We start from the raw sequence: 18,930 nt of genomic DNA, 5'->3' as shown, positions 1-18,930 counted from the left end.
AATAAGGTCCCATGGAGGTCCCCCGGAAGGGGAGGGACTTCGCCACTCTATGTGCGTGCAATTGTGCACACGTGTGTTAAACACACACTTTGGCTGCAGTCGGATAATCCAAAAATCAGCTCCTAAATTCTAACCCTATCGTCTATTCCTTGACCTCTGAGTGAAACGTCACAGGGTTAAGGGATAGTGGATAGGAGAATTCAAAAGGACTTAGGAGAAGAGACTGCGGTACTTTAGAGCAGTGGTTCTCAACTGGTCAGGCTTTGGGACCCACTTTTTCCTTAGTCAATAGATCGCGACCCGACATTTTGAACCACTCAAATCTATTCAACAAAAAATCGTACAGTAAAATATACTCTTTTCAGCATACATTATTAATTAAAGTGAAGTACAGTGCATATATCCCTTATATCCCTTCACAGAACTAAAGTATGCTTTTAAATAAGGTTTAATGAGATGATGGGATCAAAGCTGAACTGCATAACATAAAAAGGCCCACATGCTGAAAACCCAACCCCAGAAGGGGGGTCTGGGGGATTGTCCCCCAGGAGATTTTTTGAAATACTAACATATAAACTATACCCATTTTTTCAGTGGATGTCTCTTTAAAATGACCGCTCAGAGGAGAGGAGTTCTCATTTCTCTAACCGCCTGCTGCTTCCCCTCCTCTCTCCTCGGCTCCTCCACTCGCATCTCCTGTGGGCGGGACTAGGTCTCGAGGATAGGAGACGAGGAGGGGAGTCGAGGAGGGGAAATTTAAGAATTGAGAAGCCTCTCTAGTGATGGGAATTATGGCTCTTTGAAGGGAGCCGGATTTTATGGCTCCGTTCCTTTCAAAGAGCCGTTCAAAAGAGCCGTTTTCTTTTAGAGGGGGCGGGGTTACAGGTTTATCTGCAAAATAATCACCAGGATAATGATTGACTGCATTGCCAGACCTAATGTCAATAATCTGCATTGTAAACATGACACAAGGTGGCGCCAAATCCATGTCATTCATGTCAGTGAATGTACTACTTTGAATTTACCCTCTGTATGTGTTAATTAAATAAAGTTGCCTTGCCTTGAATGAAATTCAACTCTTAATATTAGATAGGCTACTGTGTATTTAAGTGGCGATGGAGATTATTTGCTGACCCTGCTTTACAGGATATTCTGCCTTTACAAATGGTGCGCTTGCTGCCTGGGTTTTGGTTGAAGTGCATCCAAATGCTGCTGCGTTTTCGCGTTTGGCTCATTTTCCATCCGAAGAACACGTTGTCTGTCTGTACCACTTGTTATGACTTCTCTCTCGCGCGTATTCCCTCCCTTAAGACCCCACCCCACCCCACCTCACCTCACTCCTCGTGCTGAAACCTACAGTATATGGCTGAAACCTACCAATCAGAGTAGGGGGGGTCTTCACAGAATACGTGTGGGGAACAAAATCAAGCTTTTTAAAAGGCGAGTGGATTTTGGCAGGCAGTGAGTGTGGACCAACGATTGAACGCTAAAAAGAACGGCTCTCACCATGTACGACTCGGTTCCCCTCGTTCGTACCAAAGAGCCGTTCATAAGAACCGGCTCGTTCGTGACCGACACACACACACACACACACACACACACGCGCGCGCGCGCACACACACACACACACACACACACACACACACTGACTGAGACCTCAGAGAGAGATGAGTGTATACAGCGACGACTCCTCTACCGACGAGTTAGAGACTTTAGGGTAAACCTGCTTTTTGACTTTAATGTAATTCTCTGTAAAAGGTTACTTTACCGACGGTAGATGAACGAGACGCTTCTAGAAGGAAACGGGTCTCGAGTGCCGATTGAAATACTGTACAGTGCTCCGTTTAAACTAGTCTTAGCCCTTCACAAACAGAAAGAATGTTTCGATAATATGTTAACAATATTCAAAAACAGTTGCCTGTCTTAGTTAGTTGAATCGGCATTATATAATTGATAATTAGTCATACATTACCGCCACTTCTCCATTGTTTTCAGCGCTCGCGACTACTTTACTGATTAGGATTTGCATAATTAGCTTAATTATTAGCCTCTTGAGATTGCTTACTGTTTGCTTTTTTATGGACTTCTAAGGTAGCCTAACGGTTAGGTTTAAATGGCATTCACGGATGTTGCAAATGTCGCAGAATTGCGTCAGATTTATTTCAGAAGACAACTTTGTTGAGGAAATAACATGAAGAGATATTTTCCAAGTTTTAGATGAGTAGCCCACATCATCTCAAATGGACTTCACTGGTCTCGTTGTGTGGGTGTTAATATTACTGTTGAATATCATATATAATATTAAAAAGGCATAAATAGCTTTCAAAAATGCTAAAAATATATGTAGACAACTGTTCAAAATTATATTATATTATAAAGACAGAAATCACTTTAAAAATGCTTTAAAAATATCTTTAATGTTGATATTACTGTTTAATATTGTGTTAAGAATGTTAATAACATAAGACACAATGAATGTAATGAATGACAAACAAAAGATAAATACACATTTTTTTTAGAAGAATAACTGACTATTAATTATTAATACAAATATATATTAACAAAATGTATTAAGCTGTATGATTCATTTGTCATATTTTCCATCATAATGTAATAAAAAAAATGCCAACAGGGGGGTCCCCGCCAGAGGATAATGCTATATGGGGGTCCTTGGCATGGCAACGTTTGGGAACCCCTGGCCTAACCTACAAATATCATTTATAAGAGAAAACAATATCATATATTATCTAATAATAATATATTTTTGAGTTCAATTGTGTTCTGTCACAGGCAGCATTAAAGTCTATTGGTGGAATAATTACTTTTACAAGTAAAAGTCAAGCATTCAACATTTTACTAAACTTTAGTAAAATCACCTGTTACTTGTTGGAATGGCCCATTTTGGAATTATAAATATAGATTTACTAGAATATGAGTATTGATGCATTAAAGTGCCTATTGCAGTTTGTAAAGGTGGAGTTTATTGTAATTACTTGATATACTGCTGCTATAATGCTGCCTATAATAATGTCAATGTTTATTTATAAGTTGATTTATATTTTGTATTAGCAATCTAAATCTGTAAGGTAACTACAGTTACAGTTTACTTAGCTATCAGATACATTTAGTGGAGTACAAGTTGTTGCTATATTATAAATTATTAAAGGTGGGGTAGGTAAGTTTCAGAAACCGGCTCGAGATACACTTTTTGTTATATTCCATGGAATGCTCTTAACATCCCGATAGCAATGAATATCTGAAGTGCTTTGACAAAAAATCCATACAAAAATGTCATCTGTAGAAGCCGTAATACTGTAAAAAGTACATCCGTTTAGCCGGGCCGGCTAAACGGATTGGATGGCCTACCTGCCTGTCAGCCTTCCATCGGGGCACAAACTTATCTCGTGCCCTCATTGGTCATGTTGCTCGTTCGTGTGTGTTGGAGGAGGGGCTCTGGAAGGAAGTGGCAGATTTTCTCCGGTTGTGTATTTTCAAATTCTAGCGATCTCGAGCCGGTTTCTCAAACTTACCTACCCCACCTTTAAGTTAGTAATGAGTTAAAGTACAAGTCAAATTTGTAATATTTGTTATACATATTATTACACTGAGTAAATGTACTTAACACCACTCTGAGGAAGCAACATGAAATGATGAGCTATTAAATAGATTAAACCAGAGATTTCTGGGGATGAGTGGACCGTTAAATGCTTTAGGATTGGTTTCCTGTTTTTTACACTCAGCAACTTTTAATGCAAATAATGAAGTTTCACTTCCCTTTATTTGTTTCCTTTGCATGCTTTTACACTCCTTCCTGCTAGTAGCCTACACCCTTTAGAAAGCTCTTTAAGTATTGGGCAACTTTCTCTCCTTCAATAAAACTCTGTATTGAATGAGATGATGCGACCTGTGATCCTGAGACCCAGGGGCAGATGTTACTGAGTATATTGTATTGTATGGTTGTTTGCTATGTTTCAGGATGGCTAGTGGTTCGTTGGTCACTCTCAGGAAAATAAGTCCATACTTTTTATTTAAACCACTCTTTAGTTCCATCAACCCATAAAATCTGTCATATGGATTTGCTAATAGTCATCGGAATAAATGTCCCTCGCATGAGATAATCCCAATCCTACAGATCCAAAAGTATTCTAAATACAAAATAAAGCTGTATTTGCTAATGGCTTTGTTCACATCTGATGTTGTGTACACATTGAAAAACGAGATCCAGAAGCCATTTACCAAGTTAAAATCCTTCAAGGTGTTGATGCTGGGTGGTCGATTGGACATCATATTCTCTATGAAAAAGAATATTAAGAATATATTACAGGTAGGAATATACCAATGCATGGGCACCGGCCGATGTTAGCCCTATTTTCTCAATTGGTACACCCCAACAGGTCTTTATAACCTCAATCAATTATAATGACCAATTAGGATGTGCATTTCGTTTACATTCTTGATGCAATATTACATTTCCGCAGTACTGTCTGTAAAGCCCCATGAGGCTAATTTTTTATTTGTGTAAATGGGCTTTATAATTAAAATTGTATTGATTGCCTTTGAGCCAAGAGGCCTGTAGATTCACTGTTTGGGTCACAAACAGCGCCATTGTGTTTTCTACTGCAAGAATGTGGCAACTTAAATGATTTCAAGACAATTTAATAAATCCAAATTAACCACAGTATTGAGTGCTAATTGATTTTTGCTTCATTGTGTTGAAGGTGGTACCACCATGACCTGTCCCGCCATGCAGCAGAGGCTCTGCTCCTGTCCAATGGGACTGATGGGAGTTATCTCCTGAGGAACAGTAATGAAGGGGAAGGCTGCCTCGCCCTGTCTGTCAGGTCAGTCCGCCTCTAACACCTCTTCTTTTTGTGGTCTGTTGGGGGGGGGGGGGCACCATCAGAGCTGGTGACGCCAGTGGACTGAATAAAGTCATTAAGAAAGCTGGCTCTGTCATCTGCGTTAAAATAGACACTTTTGATGCTGTGGTGGAGAGGAGGACACAAACAAACTGTTATCCATCATGGATTTTTATATTGTACAATTGTTTATTTTCTACTTTTTTTATTTCTAATTATGTGCAATACTTTGTTTTACATTCTGCTGCAACGAAAATGTCCCAATTTGGGATCAATAAAGTATATCTTATCTTAAAAACCACTTATTCTGATCTGTTCTGAATCCCTGGTCTTGCCTAGGGGGATATCATATTATCCACAGACCTACAAAATAAATGTGTGTTAATATGGCCGTTGTCTTTCAGCTACTTCATCACATGTACTTGCTGTTGCACGTCACAAGTTATTACCATGAAAATAAACGTATAGAATACTAAGATGGCTTAACTACGTGATCTTTATTTTGTATGTTAACAACTTTAAAAGTGCATCACTAAATATTGTTTGTTTGTCATCTGACACACAGGGCAAAGGATTCCGTCAAACATTTCCACGTGAGACGCAAAGATAACGGCTACTCGTTTGGCTTCAACGAGTACCCAACCCTTCAACATTTTGTCATTCACTTCGCTAATCAGCCTCTGCTGGGCAGTGACGCAGGTACGTTATGACAAACTGCAAGTTACCGGCTAATACAGTGAAACGACACATTAGGCGCGTTCACACTGCGGTACTTTTCCCACAAAGGTTCATGCGAACTTAGTTCATGATCGCGTTCACACCAAAAAGAGCCGGTACTAAAAGTAGTTCATGCGAACCTTTTTACCCGCTCGAAAGTCCCTGCTAGAGAGCAGGGACTTTCGAGCGGCTCTTTTTTGAGAAAAGAGCTATATTCCTGATTGGCTGGGCGGATTGCAAACCACGCCCCGTAAAACTCCCAACAAGTTTGTGAAGCCGCCATTTTATTATCCTCGCATTAGCATTATTAGCATTAGCCCAGCGCAGAAACGCAGAGAGACTAACTTATGGCAACACAAAAGAAAACATGGGAGCGGTGGAGATGAGGAGGTATCGGCGTTCTGGCGATTTACTCGGAAGGCTTCAGTAGAAGCTGCTGGGACTCCCAGCAGCTTCTACTGAAGCCTTCCCCAACTCCGGGGACTTCCGGCCGGGGACTTTGGGCGGCAGTATACGCCGTGAAGTGGTTTGCGGCCTGCCAGTAAACCCAAAGCAGAAGAAGAAGAAGTGACGTCAGCGGCTTCATTTGCCTAATCCTCCCCCAGGGACTTTTTCTGGTGTGAACGCGTCTGTACTTAGTTCATGCGAACTAAAGAGTTCCATGAACTAAGTTCGCATGAACCTTTGTGGGAAAAGTACCGCAGTGTGAATGTGCCTATTGCTCTGCTTTTTTACATTACATGTTTGTATTAAAAAGGTGGGAAGGGTGGTAACATTTTAAATTTTGAGTTATACAGCTAAATAGTGGAAAAACTAAAATTATAGGTTGATCTCAGACTGATCTAAGGCTGATCTCAGACTGATATAAGGCTTATCTCAAGCTCATCTCAGGCTGATCTCAGACTGTTTTTAGGCTTGCTAAGGCTGGATTCAGATTTATCCCAGTCTAATCTCAGACTAATCCAAGGCTGATCTGAGACTGAGCTCAGGCAAAGACAGCAGGATGAATTTTAATTTCTAATGTCTTGCCTGTGGTTGCCAGGGGGTCAGTCTATCTTTGCTCCGCATCATAGGATATTTTCCTTTGTAGGAAACACACAATTGGTCTCATTCTCAATTAGCCACACCTTTGTGTTGGGTTGCTGTAACTCTCTGCCTCTGAACCAGGAACCCTGATGGTGCTGAAGAGTCCGTATCCGTGGCGCGTGGAGGAGCCATCCATCTACGAGTCAGTGCGAGTTCACACAGCCATACAGACGGGCCGCACAGAAAACGACCTGGTGCCCACCGCACCATCGGTATGACAGCAGTTGATTCCAGAATATATCAAATATCTCTGTGATGTGACCAAAGTTACCTGCTCCAGGTTATGACGTACATTGACCCGCTGGACCTATTTCTGGACTCAACCTGTTAAGCCTTGAGCCTGTTTTTCAGGTCTCAGGCTCGAAAATGACATTCCCAGAACAAATGACTATATCTTCCCTTCTAAAGGGTTAAACTAATAATCTTTTTTCTCAAAGCAATGATGAACCTGTGAGATGGATGTAGAAAGTCAGAATCAATATAGATGTTTTTATTTTAAAGTAAATTTAGATTGAACATAGTAAAAACATGTAAATTATAGTTTCCGTCCAAAAATAAACCCATTACTTATAGTGAAAACCACCCTTGATTGAATGATGGGATAGTAGACAAAAAGCTTTAGGAATCCAAACTATAACATATAATAAGTACCCTGTATCAAGATTGATGCAAAACCAGTGAAATTGACCTTTTTAGTGAGATTTAGCACAACAAAAACACTTCTGGGTCATTTGGGTGGATTTGACCTATCTCTGGCCCCCCTTGCTCGATTTTGATGATTGACATCTCTTTCTAACCGTTAGAGCCAATGGAATCGAGGGGAAGTTCCACATAGAGAGGCGAAGTCCCGCCCATCTACTTCCAACCCATGGGACCTTATTTCGGAAAAAGTATGCATTGAAGTCAATGGAGAGAGAAAACGTATCTTTCGATCCCGTTTAAATTGTGCCACAAATTACACGATGTTTGTCAATCTTAAAAAAATTATTTCCATGTCAAAAAAGTCACAGTTTGTCATGAAACTGTTGAAATATAAGACTATGAAAAATACGCAACTAGAAAGACTACAAATCCCAGAATCCCGGTCCCGCATGCTGGCTCTTACGCAACCGACTAACTCCCCTTGTGTGTATGTACAGCTCTCAACATGCCCAGACTTGGAGTGATTTTCACCTCTTTTAATACTTTTCGCCTCATTCTGAAAGAAAGAAGTGAAATGTGAAACGTGAGGGGCCGTCTAAGTGTGTGGTGTGATACGGGAGATGTAGTTCATTGAGCGGTTTCACAAAAAATCTTTTAAATTGACAAACATCATATGTGTAATTCGTGGCACAATTCAAAAGGGATCGAAAGATAATCTTTCTCTCGCGATTGACTTCAATACATACTTTTTTCCGAAATAAGGTCCCAGGTTTTTTGCTACCTAAAGCTACGTCGTGTGTTGTCTGGTTTTGCTTCCCCTGTCGCGAGTTCTGATCGCTCAGTGATGATACTTATATGTATGGAATCTGTGGAATTTCAGCTTGCTAGCAAAGCTCGTTTGTGCGGAGCATTTTTTCGCTCAGTGCTCATTTAGACATATAAACAACAGAACAACAAAAGGGACATCATACAGCAAAATGTACAGGGATTACAATTTACATATTTAACCACATGTACAGGTACCAACAACATCTGATTTTGTAGCATCCAACCGAGCTTTAAAAACATGTAGTGGTACTAGCTTGGTAATTTTCCATTCTTTTTGCAGACTGTTCCATGTTAGTGGAGCTGCATCTAAAAGCTTTCTAAAAGCTTTCTCCCTAAGACAGTCCTAGCACTTGGCACATTTAATTAAAACCACAGCATGCGATCTCAAGCAAGTACTTTCAATTCGCAGAGAGATCAGGGAGCAGATATAAGATGGTAGTTTATCCAACATGGCTTTGTAAATGAAAAAGTACCAGTGACTGAGCCTCCGTACAGTAAGTGATGGCAAAACCGCCTTGGTATACAGGGTACAGTGATGCGTAAGTGCTTTACAATTTGTCCAAAAATCTCAGAGCACTGTGATACGCAGCATCTAACTTGCTCAGGTAATTGGCAGGTGCATTCATATATAACAAATCCCCATAGTCCAGCACAGGTAAAAAGGTCACAGTGACTAGCCTTTTCCTGGCCTCAAGCGAGAAACAGGACTTATTTCTGTAGAAGAAACCTAGCCTAACCCTCAGCTTTTTAAGCAGGTTATTTACATGAAGTTTAAAAGTGAGACATCATCAAGCCAGATACCCAAGTATTTGTAACAGGTAACCACTTCAAGTTGTATTCCTTGCGTAGTTACAATATCCAAAGCAGTCTCCGGTGTATTTTTAGCTTTAGCTTTAGAAAAGAGCATTACCTTGGTTTTATCCACATTTAAAGAGCTTAAGCTCAGAGAGCTGAGCTTGAATAATGTTAAAAACAGCCTGTAAAACAGCCTCGTTAATCGAGGGACCTGCACAGTACATAACGGTATCGTCCGCATAAAAATGTAAGGTTGCTCCTTCGACATTTTCACCTAAACTATTAATATAGATAGAGAATAATAGCGGACCTAAAACTGAACCTTGTGGTACACCATTAGTGATGTTTAACCACTCAGAAGACAGTCCATCAAAGTGAACACATTGCGACCTTTCAGAGAAGTAGTTCACAAACCACCCACTGCATGGCTGGATATGCCAATACTGAGTAGCCTCTGCTTCAAAATGCGATGATCGACGGTATCAAAAGCTTTGAATAGGTCAACAAATAGAGCTGCACAACTCTGCTTATTATCTAAAATACTAGTAATGTCATTCACCACTTTCATTGTGGCAGTGATGGTGCTGTGTTGCTTTCTGAAGCCTGACTGATGTTTAGACAGGATGTCATTTGTACATAAAAACTCCTTTACCTGTTCACTCACTAAGCGTTCAAGAACCTTAGCCAGAATTGACAATTTAGAGATGGGTCTATAATTGTTTAATAAGGTGGCCTCCCCTCCTTTTAGTAGTGGCAGGACATAAGCTGACTTCCATACTTTTGGGATTTTGTTTGTGCTGAGAGAGAGGTTAAAAAGAGTAGTGAGAGGAGGAGCAATACAATCTGCAGCTATCTTTAAAAAGAAAGGTTCTACGTTGTCCGGACCAGCCGGCTTTTTAGGATCTAGCTTGGTTAAGACTTCACGAACAACATCAACAGTAAAAGGAGTAACACTGAAAGGGTTTTCCAGACCACATTGTTCTGTGTCACCGACTGTGGTGTCACAGAAGCAGAGTTAGAAACAGAATGAAACATAGAACCGCAGGACACAAAATGCTCATTAAAACAATTTAACATAATGGCCCTGTCCGATATAGTGCCAGATGCTGTGGTAAGGCACGGAGGTAGCTCATTACGGATATCATCGGTGGATATACATTTTATGGCTTTCCAGAATTTTCTAGGGTTGTTCAGGTTCTTTGTGGTTACTGACAAATAATACTTAGATTTAGCACTTTTGACATGTGAAGTGAATCTATTTCTTAGCTGCCTAAAACGCAGCCATTCTACCTCTGAGCCTGATTTCCTAGCCTTTGCCCAGGCCTTGTTTCTCTCATGCAGGAGACTAGACAGTTCAGCAGAAAACCAAGGATTGTCTCGTCCCATCACTCTAAATGTACGCAGGAGTGCATGTCTATCTATACTTTCCATAAAACCAAGATAAAAATAAGACCATGCGGTCTCAACATCAGCACACAAATCGATTTTTCCCCAATCAAACCCAAACAGATCATGTACAAAACCTTGCTCCACAAAATGTTTTATGTCTCTCTTGATGATAATACGTGGTTTAACCTTTTGGACTTTTGTGTCCCTAATTGTGGCTACAACACAGTGATCACTCAGATCATTCGCAAATACTCCCACAGCTGAGTATTTATAGGGAATATTAGTTAGAATGAGATCAATTAGGGAGGATTTATTTGGGGACTTAATTTAGGGCGAGTAGGACTGTCAACAATCTGAGTACATTTAAAGAGATACAAGGTTTTAAAATCCTCTGACACTGCAGTTAACCAGTCCCAGTTAAAATCTCCAAGTAGCACTATTTCCTTGTAGTCTAGTTGCGATAAAATATTTGCTAGCGAAGACAAGGAGTCTTTGACAGCTGAGGGGGGTCTGTAACCCCATGACCATGACCTGTTGACCCTTTGCCACTTCTATATTTAAGGCTAAAAATTCAAATTGCTTACTGATAGATTTGGAAACTAATGTGGATACACTAACTTATTCTTAACATAAATGGCAACGCCACCACCTTTATTAGGCTGGTCGGTCGATACACATTATAACCATTTAAGGCAATGTCAGAGGCCAAAATAGATTTATTTAGCCATGTTTCTGATAAGACATGACGTCAGCGTCAGTCGAGCTCGCCCAAATATGGACAAACATCTAGTTTACCTAACAGACTGCGCACATTCAAGTGGATGAAACCCAACCCAGATCTAGCTTTAAAAATCAGCAGGAGTAGCGATCTGACTATTACTACTGGGCGGACCAGGGTTAGGTTGTATATTTCCTGATAGTAATAACAACAACAAAACCAGGTATCTTTTCCTCTACACATACATACATTGTCATCTACTTTAGAATCACCGAAAGTATGCGAGAGTGTGATTAGAGCTTAAGAAGCAGTCCTGAAGAACCATCATCGCAGGAAAACAAAAAAGACAAACATATTTTGTCGAGCAGATTGTCTGTGACAAGGCAACCGGTAATTGTTTGTGTAACACAATCCGAACCTTTGCAGGGGATGCCCACTGCAAGGTGGCAGAACAGACCTGAATCCAGTAGTCTCTCAGAATGACTAGAGATCTTCTCATAGTCCAAAACAGTTAACAGGCACAGCAGAATCCCGATATGGGCCATTTTCCCAGACCAGCACACAGAATCCGCGATGTTCCCGGAGCAAAATCAGCACAGCAGCAAAGGACAGACGAAAGCAGCAGCCTGGTATCCCCGGAGTGAAAGCAGGCCTCTGCAACAGCAGAACCAGGACAGGTGGAAAGCAGGCCCCAGCCGTGGCAAAATCCTCCTCCGCACAGCAGCACACGCCCGGTGGAAGCAGGCCAAGCCCGAAAGCGTGGATCCACTCCGTTTCTCCGCGACGACTCCGGGGTAAAAACCTCTCCAGTGCAGCCGTACTCTACAGGTGGGAGCAGGCCTCCGTAGATCGCAGGCAGCAAACAGGTGGAGCCGCTCCGTCTCTTCGCGACGAGCAGGCCTCCGTAGATCGCAGATCGCAGGCAGCAACAGGTAGAGCCGCTCCGTCTCTCCGCGACGACTCCGGGGTAAAAACCTCTCCAGTGCAGCCGTACTCTACAGGTGGGAGCAGGCCTCCGTAGATCGCAGGCAGCAAACAGGTGGAGCCGCTCCGTCTCTTCGCGACGAGCAGGCCTCCGTAGATCGCAGATCGCAGGCAGCAACAGGTGGAGCCGCTCCGTCTCTTCGCGACGTCTCCGGAGGAAAAACCCTCAGTACAGCCGTACTCGACAGGTGGGAGTTGGCCTCCGCAGACAACTAAAACTACTACTTGTATAAGCAGGGATGGCTAAATGTTTGTGAGCAGGAGAGCTAGATGCTAACAGATGCCAGATGCTAACAGGCAGTGGGAGCCTGTAAAAATTGACTGTTCTCTCTGACACGCGACTGTTCATTAGATGACCAACTAACATATTACATCATACATAATAAGAAAGTGTTTCAAGGGCGCATAGCAATTGGAATATATATGCCAATAGCTTCCGTTATTTCTTTTGGTCTCTCGGCTCCGGTGATTGGCAAATCTGGGTGATGCCTTCTGATATGATTTAGCATGTTTGGCGTGTGTTACCATTAGCATACCGCACCAACGCCGCTCGTCCGATCCACCACTCGCACCTCATCGTTATTGTAGTCCACAGGGAACCCGAAATGTTCCCACACAGCTGATTTAAAAGAAGCAGGTGGGTTCTAGCTCGTGTGTTATCTGAAATCACCATACTAACTTTTCTTCTTCTTGTATTTTGTTCGTTTTGTTGTGTTTTCTTCTTGTTCTTCATTTGTTGTCTAAGGGCGGCTGGCAAACAGCTTTTAGGCGCAATGCCGCCCCTGGATTATAAATAGTGTAATGGATACTGCCTGAATGACAGACTTTTTTCCCACTCGGAAAAAAAAGGCGTGTTCGTCGTGTGACTGCATGTGCCGAACGTGACGTCCGAACCGTGGACTGTTCGGGACGAATATGGATACTGTTACACCCCTATAAAGCATATATCTTTCCTCCTAGGATAAGTAAGATCAATACTCCTTCGCAACAGGCACTTGGTGACATATTGGCGGGGGCATAAGCTTTCACCAGTGAATGAAGTTGTTGACATCATCATAACACGACTAGTTTGCTAACTTTTGCCACAAACTACAAGAGTTGTTTCTTGTGGTCAAAGGTTTTTGATCAGCAGTCGTTAGATGGAGGTTAATACCTCCGCCATGACACCAGCTGGTTTTATGTGATGGGGCTCCATACTTGAGTTGACTTGCTTAACCAACCCAGGACAATAAGCAACATCTTTTCTCTTCTTCTTATCTTCTTCTTCTTCTTCTTATTCTTCTTCTTCTTCTTCTCTTCTTCTTCTCTTCCTTCTTCTTCTTCTTTCTTCTTCTTCTTCTTCTTCTTCTTCTGGCGTTTGTCTTGGTATGTTCAGCTCCTGTCATGAGAGCCAGGCCAATGTGTCATTGTCAATATCAGTCCTACAACGGTATCCATTTGCAGACCGCAAGAAGCATAGCTCTTTTAGGTCAAATGCTGAGGTCCAAGAACACTGCAGCTCAACATTGAAGGCATTAACACTGCCAAGAACAACAACAACATGTTACAACTTCACTGTTCACTGATGAAGAACCTAAAAAGTGGTCAGTTGAGTGAATATGATTTTTAAGGTTTGCTATAAATCTGAATGATCTAACATGAACTATGTTTTTTCAGCTAGGCACAAAGGAAGGCTATCTGACGAAACAAGGAGCATTTGTGAAGGTAAGATCAGTGGAGCTGGTACACCTCACTGTGTCTCAAACATAAACGAGTAGTCATGTGTCTGATCAGACTTTTAATCTTTTGTGCAGAACTGGAAACAGAGATGGTTCACACTCAACAGATATGAACTCAAATACTTCAAAGACAAAGTGGTGAATCTCTCTTTAGCCTAAAGGCGATGTTACTTCAAATATTTGATTACAGTATTTGGCTAATATTGAGTTTAATCTGCTCTTAGTCCTAGACAATCACTATTGGGACTTGTAGACAGTGTCTATCTCTGTTGCAGAGTGAGGAGCCCATCCGGACCATGGACCTCAGAGCCTGCTCTGCAGTACAGTTTGACTACTCTCAGGAACGAGTCAACTGTTTCTGGTAGGTGATGTAGTGGTAGGACCTTATTCAGCACTGAGAGGCTGCATTACTGATTTTACATAAAGAGTGTGGAAATGTTTGTGTTTGCGTCGACTGTGGCTCGGAAGGTAGATGGTCTTCTACCACTCAGAAGGTCATTGGTGTGATATTCAGCCCCTGCAGTCAACATGTCAATGTGTGCTCGGGCAAGATACTTAACCTCAAACTCCCAGTGGCCTGAATCTGAGCCTTTCTTGAGCAGTTGGCACCTTGTATGCAGCCTCTAACCCTAACCCTACGATACATCTTCCAATGATAGCTGCTTGTCATTTTAAATGAAGTGTCATGAAGAGTAAATTTTTCAGAATAAACTGGGCTGTTGTAGAGGCAAAGGGTTGTCTGAAGCTAAACACTATGCTGTCCAAGAATTCCGATTGATTTTCATTAAGCCCGTTAAGCACATTCAAAAAAGTTCCATTCTTAGGTCAAGTTCAATCAGCTGATGAGGACCTTGAGATGTGTTTGAATGATTTTGAACATACATCAGGACTACAATACCATGCATAACTTATGGTGTTGCGTTACATAATCAGTTTATTGTGAGTAGGGGTAGCAATCAATTAAAACTATTTAATCACAATTAAAGGTGGGGTAGGTAAGTTTGAGAAACCGGCTCGAGATCGCTAGAATTTGAAAATACACAACCGGAGAAAATCTGCCACTTCCTTATAGAGCCCCTCCTCCAACACACACGAACGCGCACATGACCAATGAGGGCACGAGGTAAGTTTGTGCCCCGATGGAAGGCTGACAGGCAGGTAGGCCATCGTAGGTTGTACTTTTTACAGTATTACGGCTTCTACAGATGACGTTTTTTTTATGGATTTTTTGTCAAAGCTTAAGATCGATAAAACATCGATAAACTGGTTACAACAGGTCCAAAACGCTGCAGCCAGATTACTCACTCGGTCCAAAAAAACATGCCACATCACTCAGATCCTTTCTGCCCTGCACTGGCTCCCTGTCCATCTCAGAACCCAATTCAAAGTACTGGTCTTCACTTATATAGCTGTCCATGGCCAAGCCCCAGCCTACATCAATGACCTTATCCACCCGCACATCACAACCCGGGCCCTGAGGTCCCCTGAGCAAGGCCTCCTAAGCGTGCCCCGAACCAGGCTAAAGACTAAGGGTGACCGTGCTTTGAGACGGTGGCCCCAAGGCTTTGGAACAAACTCCCCCAGATAATAAAACCTCGGCCTCAACAGAGAAAAGGGGAAGTTAAAGACCCACCTTTTCCGACAGGCCTTTGGGTCGTCGGAGGAGGTGAGTTAGTAGCTGTCTTTTATTGGTGTTTTATCGTATGTATTACCTGCTGCTGTTTTATGCCTTTTATTCTACATGTTATAGTTGTACTTTGAATTGTGTCCTGTGTACTGTACTGTAAAGCACTTTGTATATCCGTGTTGAGAAAGGGTGCTATATAAATAAAGTGTTACTTACTTACAGGTACAGACAGACAGAAGGAAGAAGTATGGTGTCCCCAGACAGTCTAAGCCTATAGCAGCAAAACTAACGTGTCTATTTACATGGACTCCCTTAGGATAGGTTGAGGGAAAGGCGAAGAAAGTAAGAAGTATAAGGAACAGAGATGGAGAGGCACAACGTGTCTACATACATGCACTCCCTTAGGATAGGGTGAGGGAAAAGAGTAGGAACTAAGAAGTATGCGCCACATCTATACCATGAGCACATTGCTTCTAAAAAGTTGTTTGGCACTGACACCAATCAACAGTTGTGCGTCGACTCGGCAGGGATCAAGGCACGTATATGCCTCTCCCTGCTTCCACCGTCTACACACACATAGTCCTGATGCTGCGGTACTGCCTGCCAGATAGCAGCAGACAGAACCGTTTGTGGCTGGGGTGATGGGGGTCTTTGATAATCCTGTGGGCTTGTCCATGTTGAACCTCCTCAGCCTGCGGAGGAAGAAGAGCCGCTGTCGAGCTGTTTTGGTGATGGTGTTTGTGTTAGATCCTCAGTGATGTGGACACCGAGGAACCTGAAGCTGTCGTGTGTGAACAGGGAGTAGAGGAGAGGGCTGAGCACGCAGCCTTGAGGGGCTCCGGTGTTGAGGATTTATAGTGCTGTGCAATTTCTCACCTAAAACTCAATTTTACAGAATGCAGTTTGAACAAATCGTGATCAAAATAATGTAACCTTTCACCTATACAAATGTTTACAGCAAAGACCTCGAACACATCATAATGTATCTGAATGGAACCGAGTAGGACCGTGCTGCCCTGTGCCTTCTAAGTAGAAAGATGTTGTTAAGGTGGTACATTTGAAGCAATGGTGTGAAGTATAAAGCACTTGTTGAGTGTAGCGTGTAGTCAATAAGGGTGCTCCTCCCTCCTGCAATTCCACTTCTGAAATAGGAAATAGCCTACATGTTTTAATGAAAACATGATTTAGGGTTGAAGAACTGGAATAAAAAACTGTACAAAAGATAATGAAAAAAGTGAACGAAAAATGCAATTTTACTAAAGAGATAAAAATATAAGAAAAAGATAGGCCATTATATTCAGATGACAGCCACACTATGAAGAGATGAGCTACAGCAAGGCTCTCTGAGGCAACTTCCCCATGGCAGCAACATATTTGTATTTACAAAAAAGGGGAAGTAGTTCAATAAGAGAAGGAAATGGGGGAGGGAGGGAGAGGTGCACAGTAACTAAAGGGTAGCAGAGGTTACAACCTTTGCCTTTCACACACAGTCCACTGCTGCTTAGTCATCGATCTAAACTGCGGGATAACAGGGTTTGTGTTACAACGCACATGTTATAGCCCTGATTTACTTTTGGCCATTGAGTGACCGCTGAGGCTCAAGGGTTAAAAACAAGGAAGACAAATCAGTAAAGCCATTTAGTAGGGAACCTATACTTCGATCTTAAGAACAGGCTTCTCTAGACCGAACCAAGGCTAATGACTCTGACTCAAGGGATGAGATCAAAAACCAGATGATCCAATGTCATGCTCTCCTCTTCTCTTTGTGTCCACAGCTTAGTGTTTCCTGAAAGGACATTTTATCTCTGTGCAAAGACGGGTGTGGAGGCAGATGAGTGGATCAAGATCATCAGGTGGAAACTGGTGAGTCTGTTCAGAATGAATGTGTTACTTTGGCAGGAAGTGCAACTCAAACGTATGAAGGGTCGATGCCTTTCAATCCAGATCATAGTTTAGCAAAGAGGAGAGAAACCAGCTAAAGGACTATTGAGAGGGTCCAGACTTTAGGAGAAGACTATTATTACAGTCATTCACAGCTTGTGAACCCACTTCCTTAAGTCAACCACTGTTCTTCTGTTGGTTAAACACACTTATCTTTGTATTATATTACATTTACACTTAGAAGTGTTCTGAGGTGGCAGCAGCACTTTAATGTTGACTTGGCTTCCAACTGTTAGGCTTCCAGGGCTGGGATCATTTGCATCGTCGCTGCGCTTGAAAACGTGGCCAAAAAAACGATGATCTTTTGTGTTATTGATAGCTCGATATATATTCACTGTTGATTCCACTTATTGTAAGGTGCTTTGAATAGAAGCTAAATGTAATGCAATGTATTCTGTTTTCAGTCACAGATAAGCAAATGTCGGTGACAGCTGTCCGCAAAGAGCCAGGAGACGAAGGGAAGGAACCGTGAAGGAGAGTCCATTAGCATGTGAAAGGTGTAGCATCACATCAAGGCTGGCCTGGACGTGGCTCCGTCACCAGCGTGCTGTTGGCTTCTACGACCCTCGGGACCCCAAAGATATTGCTAGCATGAATCCATAAGAGCATCTCTCAGTACTTCCTTAATTGAATGTGTTTTTGGTAAGATGCCTACACATAAAATATGTCAGTAAATACAAACACCTGTAGGTATCATGAATGTGTGTTCGTCACAGAGCTTACTTCCTGCAGTATTCCCAACCCACATGGCTTTCTGTGGATAGAGCGCTTGTGATGCTAACGGCTGGGTTGGCCCACGTCATCACTGCACCACTATTTTGGTTCCCAGTGGTGAGGAACAGCTCCAGCTGACCACTGTTACACAGAAGTGCCAAACAATAATCAAACAATTCTATTCCGCTTTACACGAATAAGGTTTCCATGAACGACATGTCGCACAGTGAATCTTGATTTTGTTACCGGCTCACTGAAATCTCTTAAGATGTTGCAGTTTCTTCTTAAGTCCAGTCGTGTAATCATGAAGAGTATAAACGTCAAAAGAAAAGTTGATGCCGCAGGAAAGACATTTAATAAGGAAAGGAAATACATGTTAGAAAAGATAATTGGAGGGATGAACCCCTCTCACATGCAGAGCACAGTGACATGTGGCCTCTGCTCTGAACCCATCCTAGCACCAGGAGCAATGGGCAGCTATTGTGCTGCGCCCGGGGGGCAATGGGAGTGGGGGGGAAGGGGGATTTCTTCTTTGCCACTAGGCAGTGATGATGCCCAAATTATACACTTTACAGAGGTACACTCATTTTTTAAATAAATTGTTAAAAATACTTGAAGTCTGATTGCAATTATTTCCCCTAAACTTCTGCTTTCAGAGCTCGTTATCAACCAAGTTATGACGACAACCAATGTTTCCCTTTGACCCAGCTGATCAGTCTGTCCTGCCCTCACGGAGCTCCTGCCCCTTGGATGCTGTGCTCTGTGCTCTGCCTCCCTGCTCCTGCCTGGTGGCGTCAGCTGACAGGTGTTATGGTTCCATCTTGTTATGCACACTGCTGATGCTTCTCTCTGAACTAGCTCAACACACGGGCCTGGGGTAGAGATCATCAGAACTGCTTTGGCATTCTACCG

At 42.3% G+C, this 18,930-nt stretch overlaps 1 protein-coding gene across 1 annotated transcript; it reads left to right on the top strand.

The window, feature by feature from the left end:
• Window positions 1-1,614: 1,614 nt before the first annotated feature.
• dapp1 (dual adaptor of phosphotyrosine and 3-phosphoinositides) lies at window positions 1,615-18,629 on the top strand. Its single transcript, XM_034112183.2, has 9 exons — window positions 1,615-1,717; window positions 4,719-4,841; window positions 5,425-5,558; window positions 6,744-6,874; window positions 13,675-13,722; window positions 13,812-13,874; window positions 14,012-14,097; window positions 17,139-17,226; window positions 17,709-18,629. The coding sequence occupies exons 1-9, from the start codon at window positions 1,668-1,670 to the stop codon at window positions 17,730-17,732; spliced, it is 747 nt and encodes a 248-aa protein (XP_033968074.1). The 5' UTR covers window positions 1,615-1,667; the 3' UTR covers window positions 17,733-18,629.
• Window positions 18,630-18,930: the final 301 nt, after the last annotated feature.

The sequence above is a fragment of the Pseudochaenichthys georgianus genome, chromosome 22 (genome assembly GCF_902827115.2).
Source record: "Pseudochaenichthys georgianus chromosome 22, fPseGeo1.2, whole genome shotgun sequence".
Taxonomy (NCBI): Eukaryota; Metazoa; Chordata; class Actinopteri; order Perciformes; family Channichthyidae; genus Pseudochaenichthys; species Pseudochaenichthys georgianus.
The sequence above is the reverse complement of the archived record's forward strand: the minus strand, read 5'-3'. Positions and strand labels throughout refer to the sequence as shown.

Excerpts from the sequence above, each read along its gene's own strand:
- dapp1 (XM_034112183.2), top strand. The coding sequence starts at position 1,668 with ATGAGTGTATACAGCGACGACTCCTCTACCGACGAGTTAGAGACTTTA. Across the intron at positions 1,718-4,718 it reads GACGAGTTAGAGACTTTAGG|GTGGTACCACCATGACCTGT; the intron begins GTAAACCTGCTT and ends ATTGTGTTGAAG. Across the intron at positions 6,875-13,674 it reads TGGTGCCCACCGCACCATCG|CTAGGCACAAAGGAAGGCTA; the intron begins GTATGACAGCAG and ends ATGTTTTTTCAG.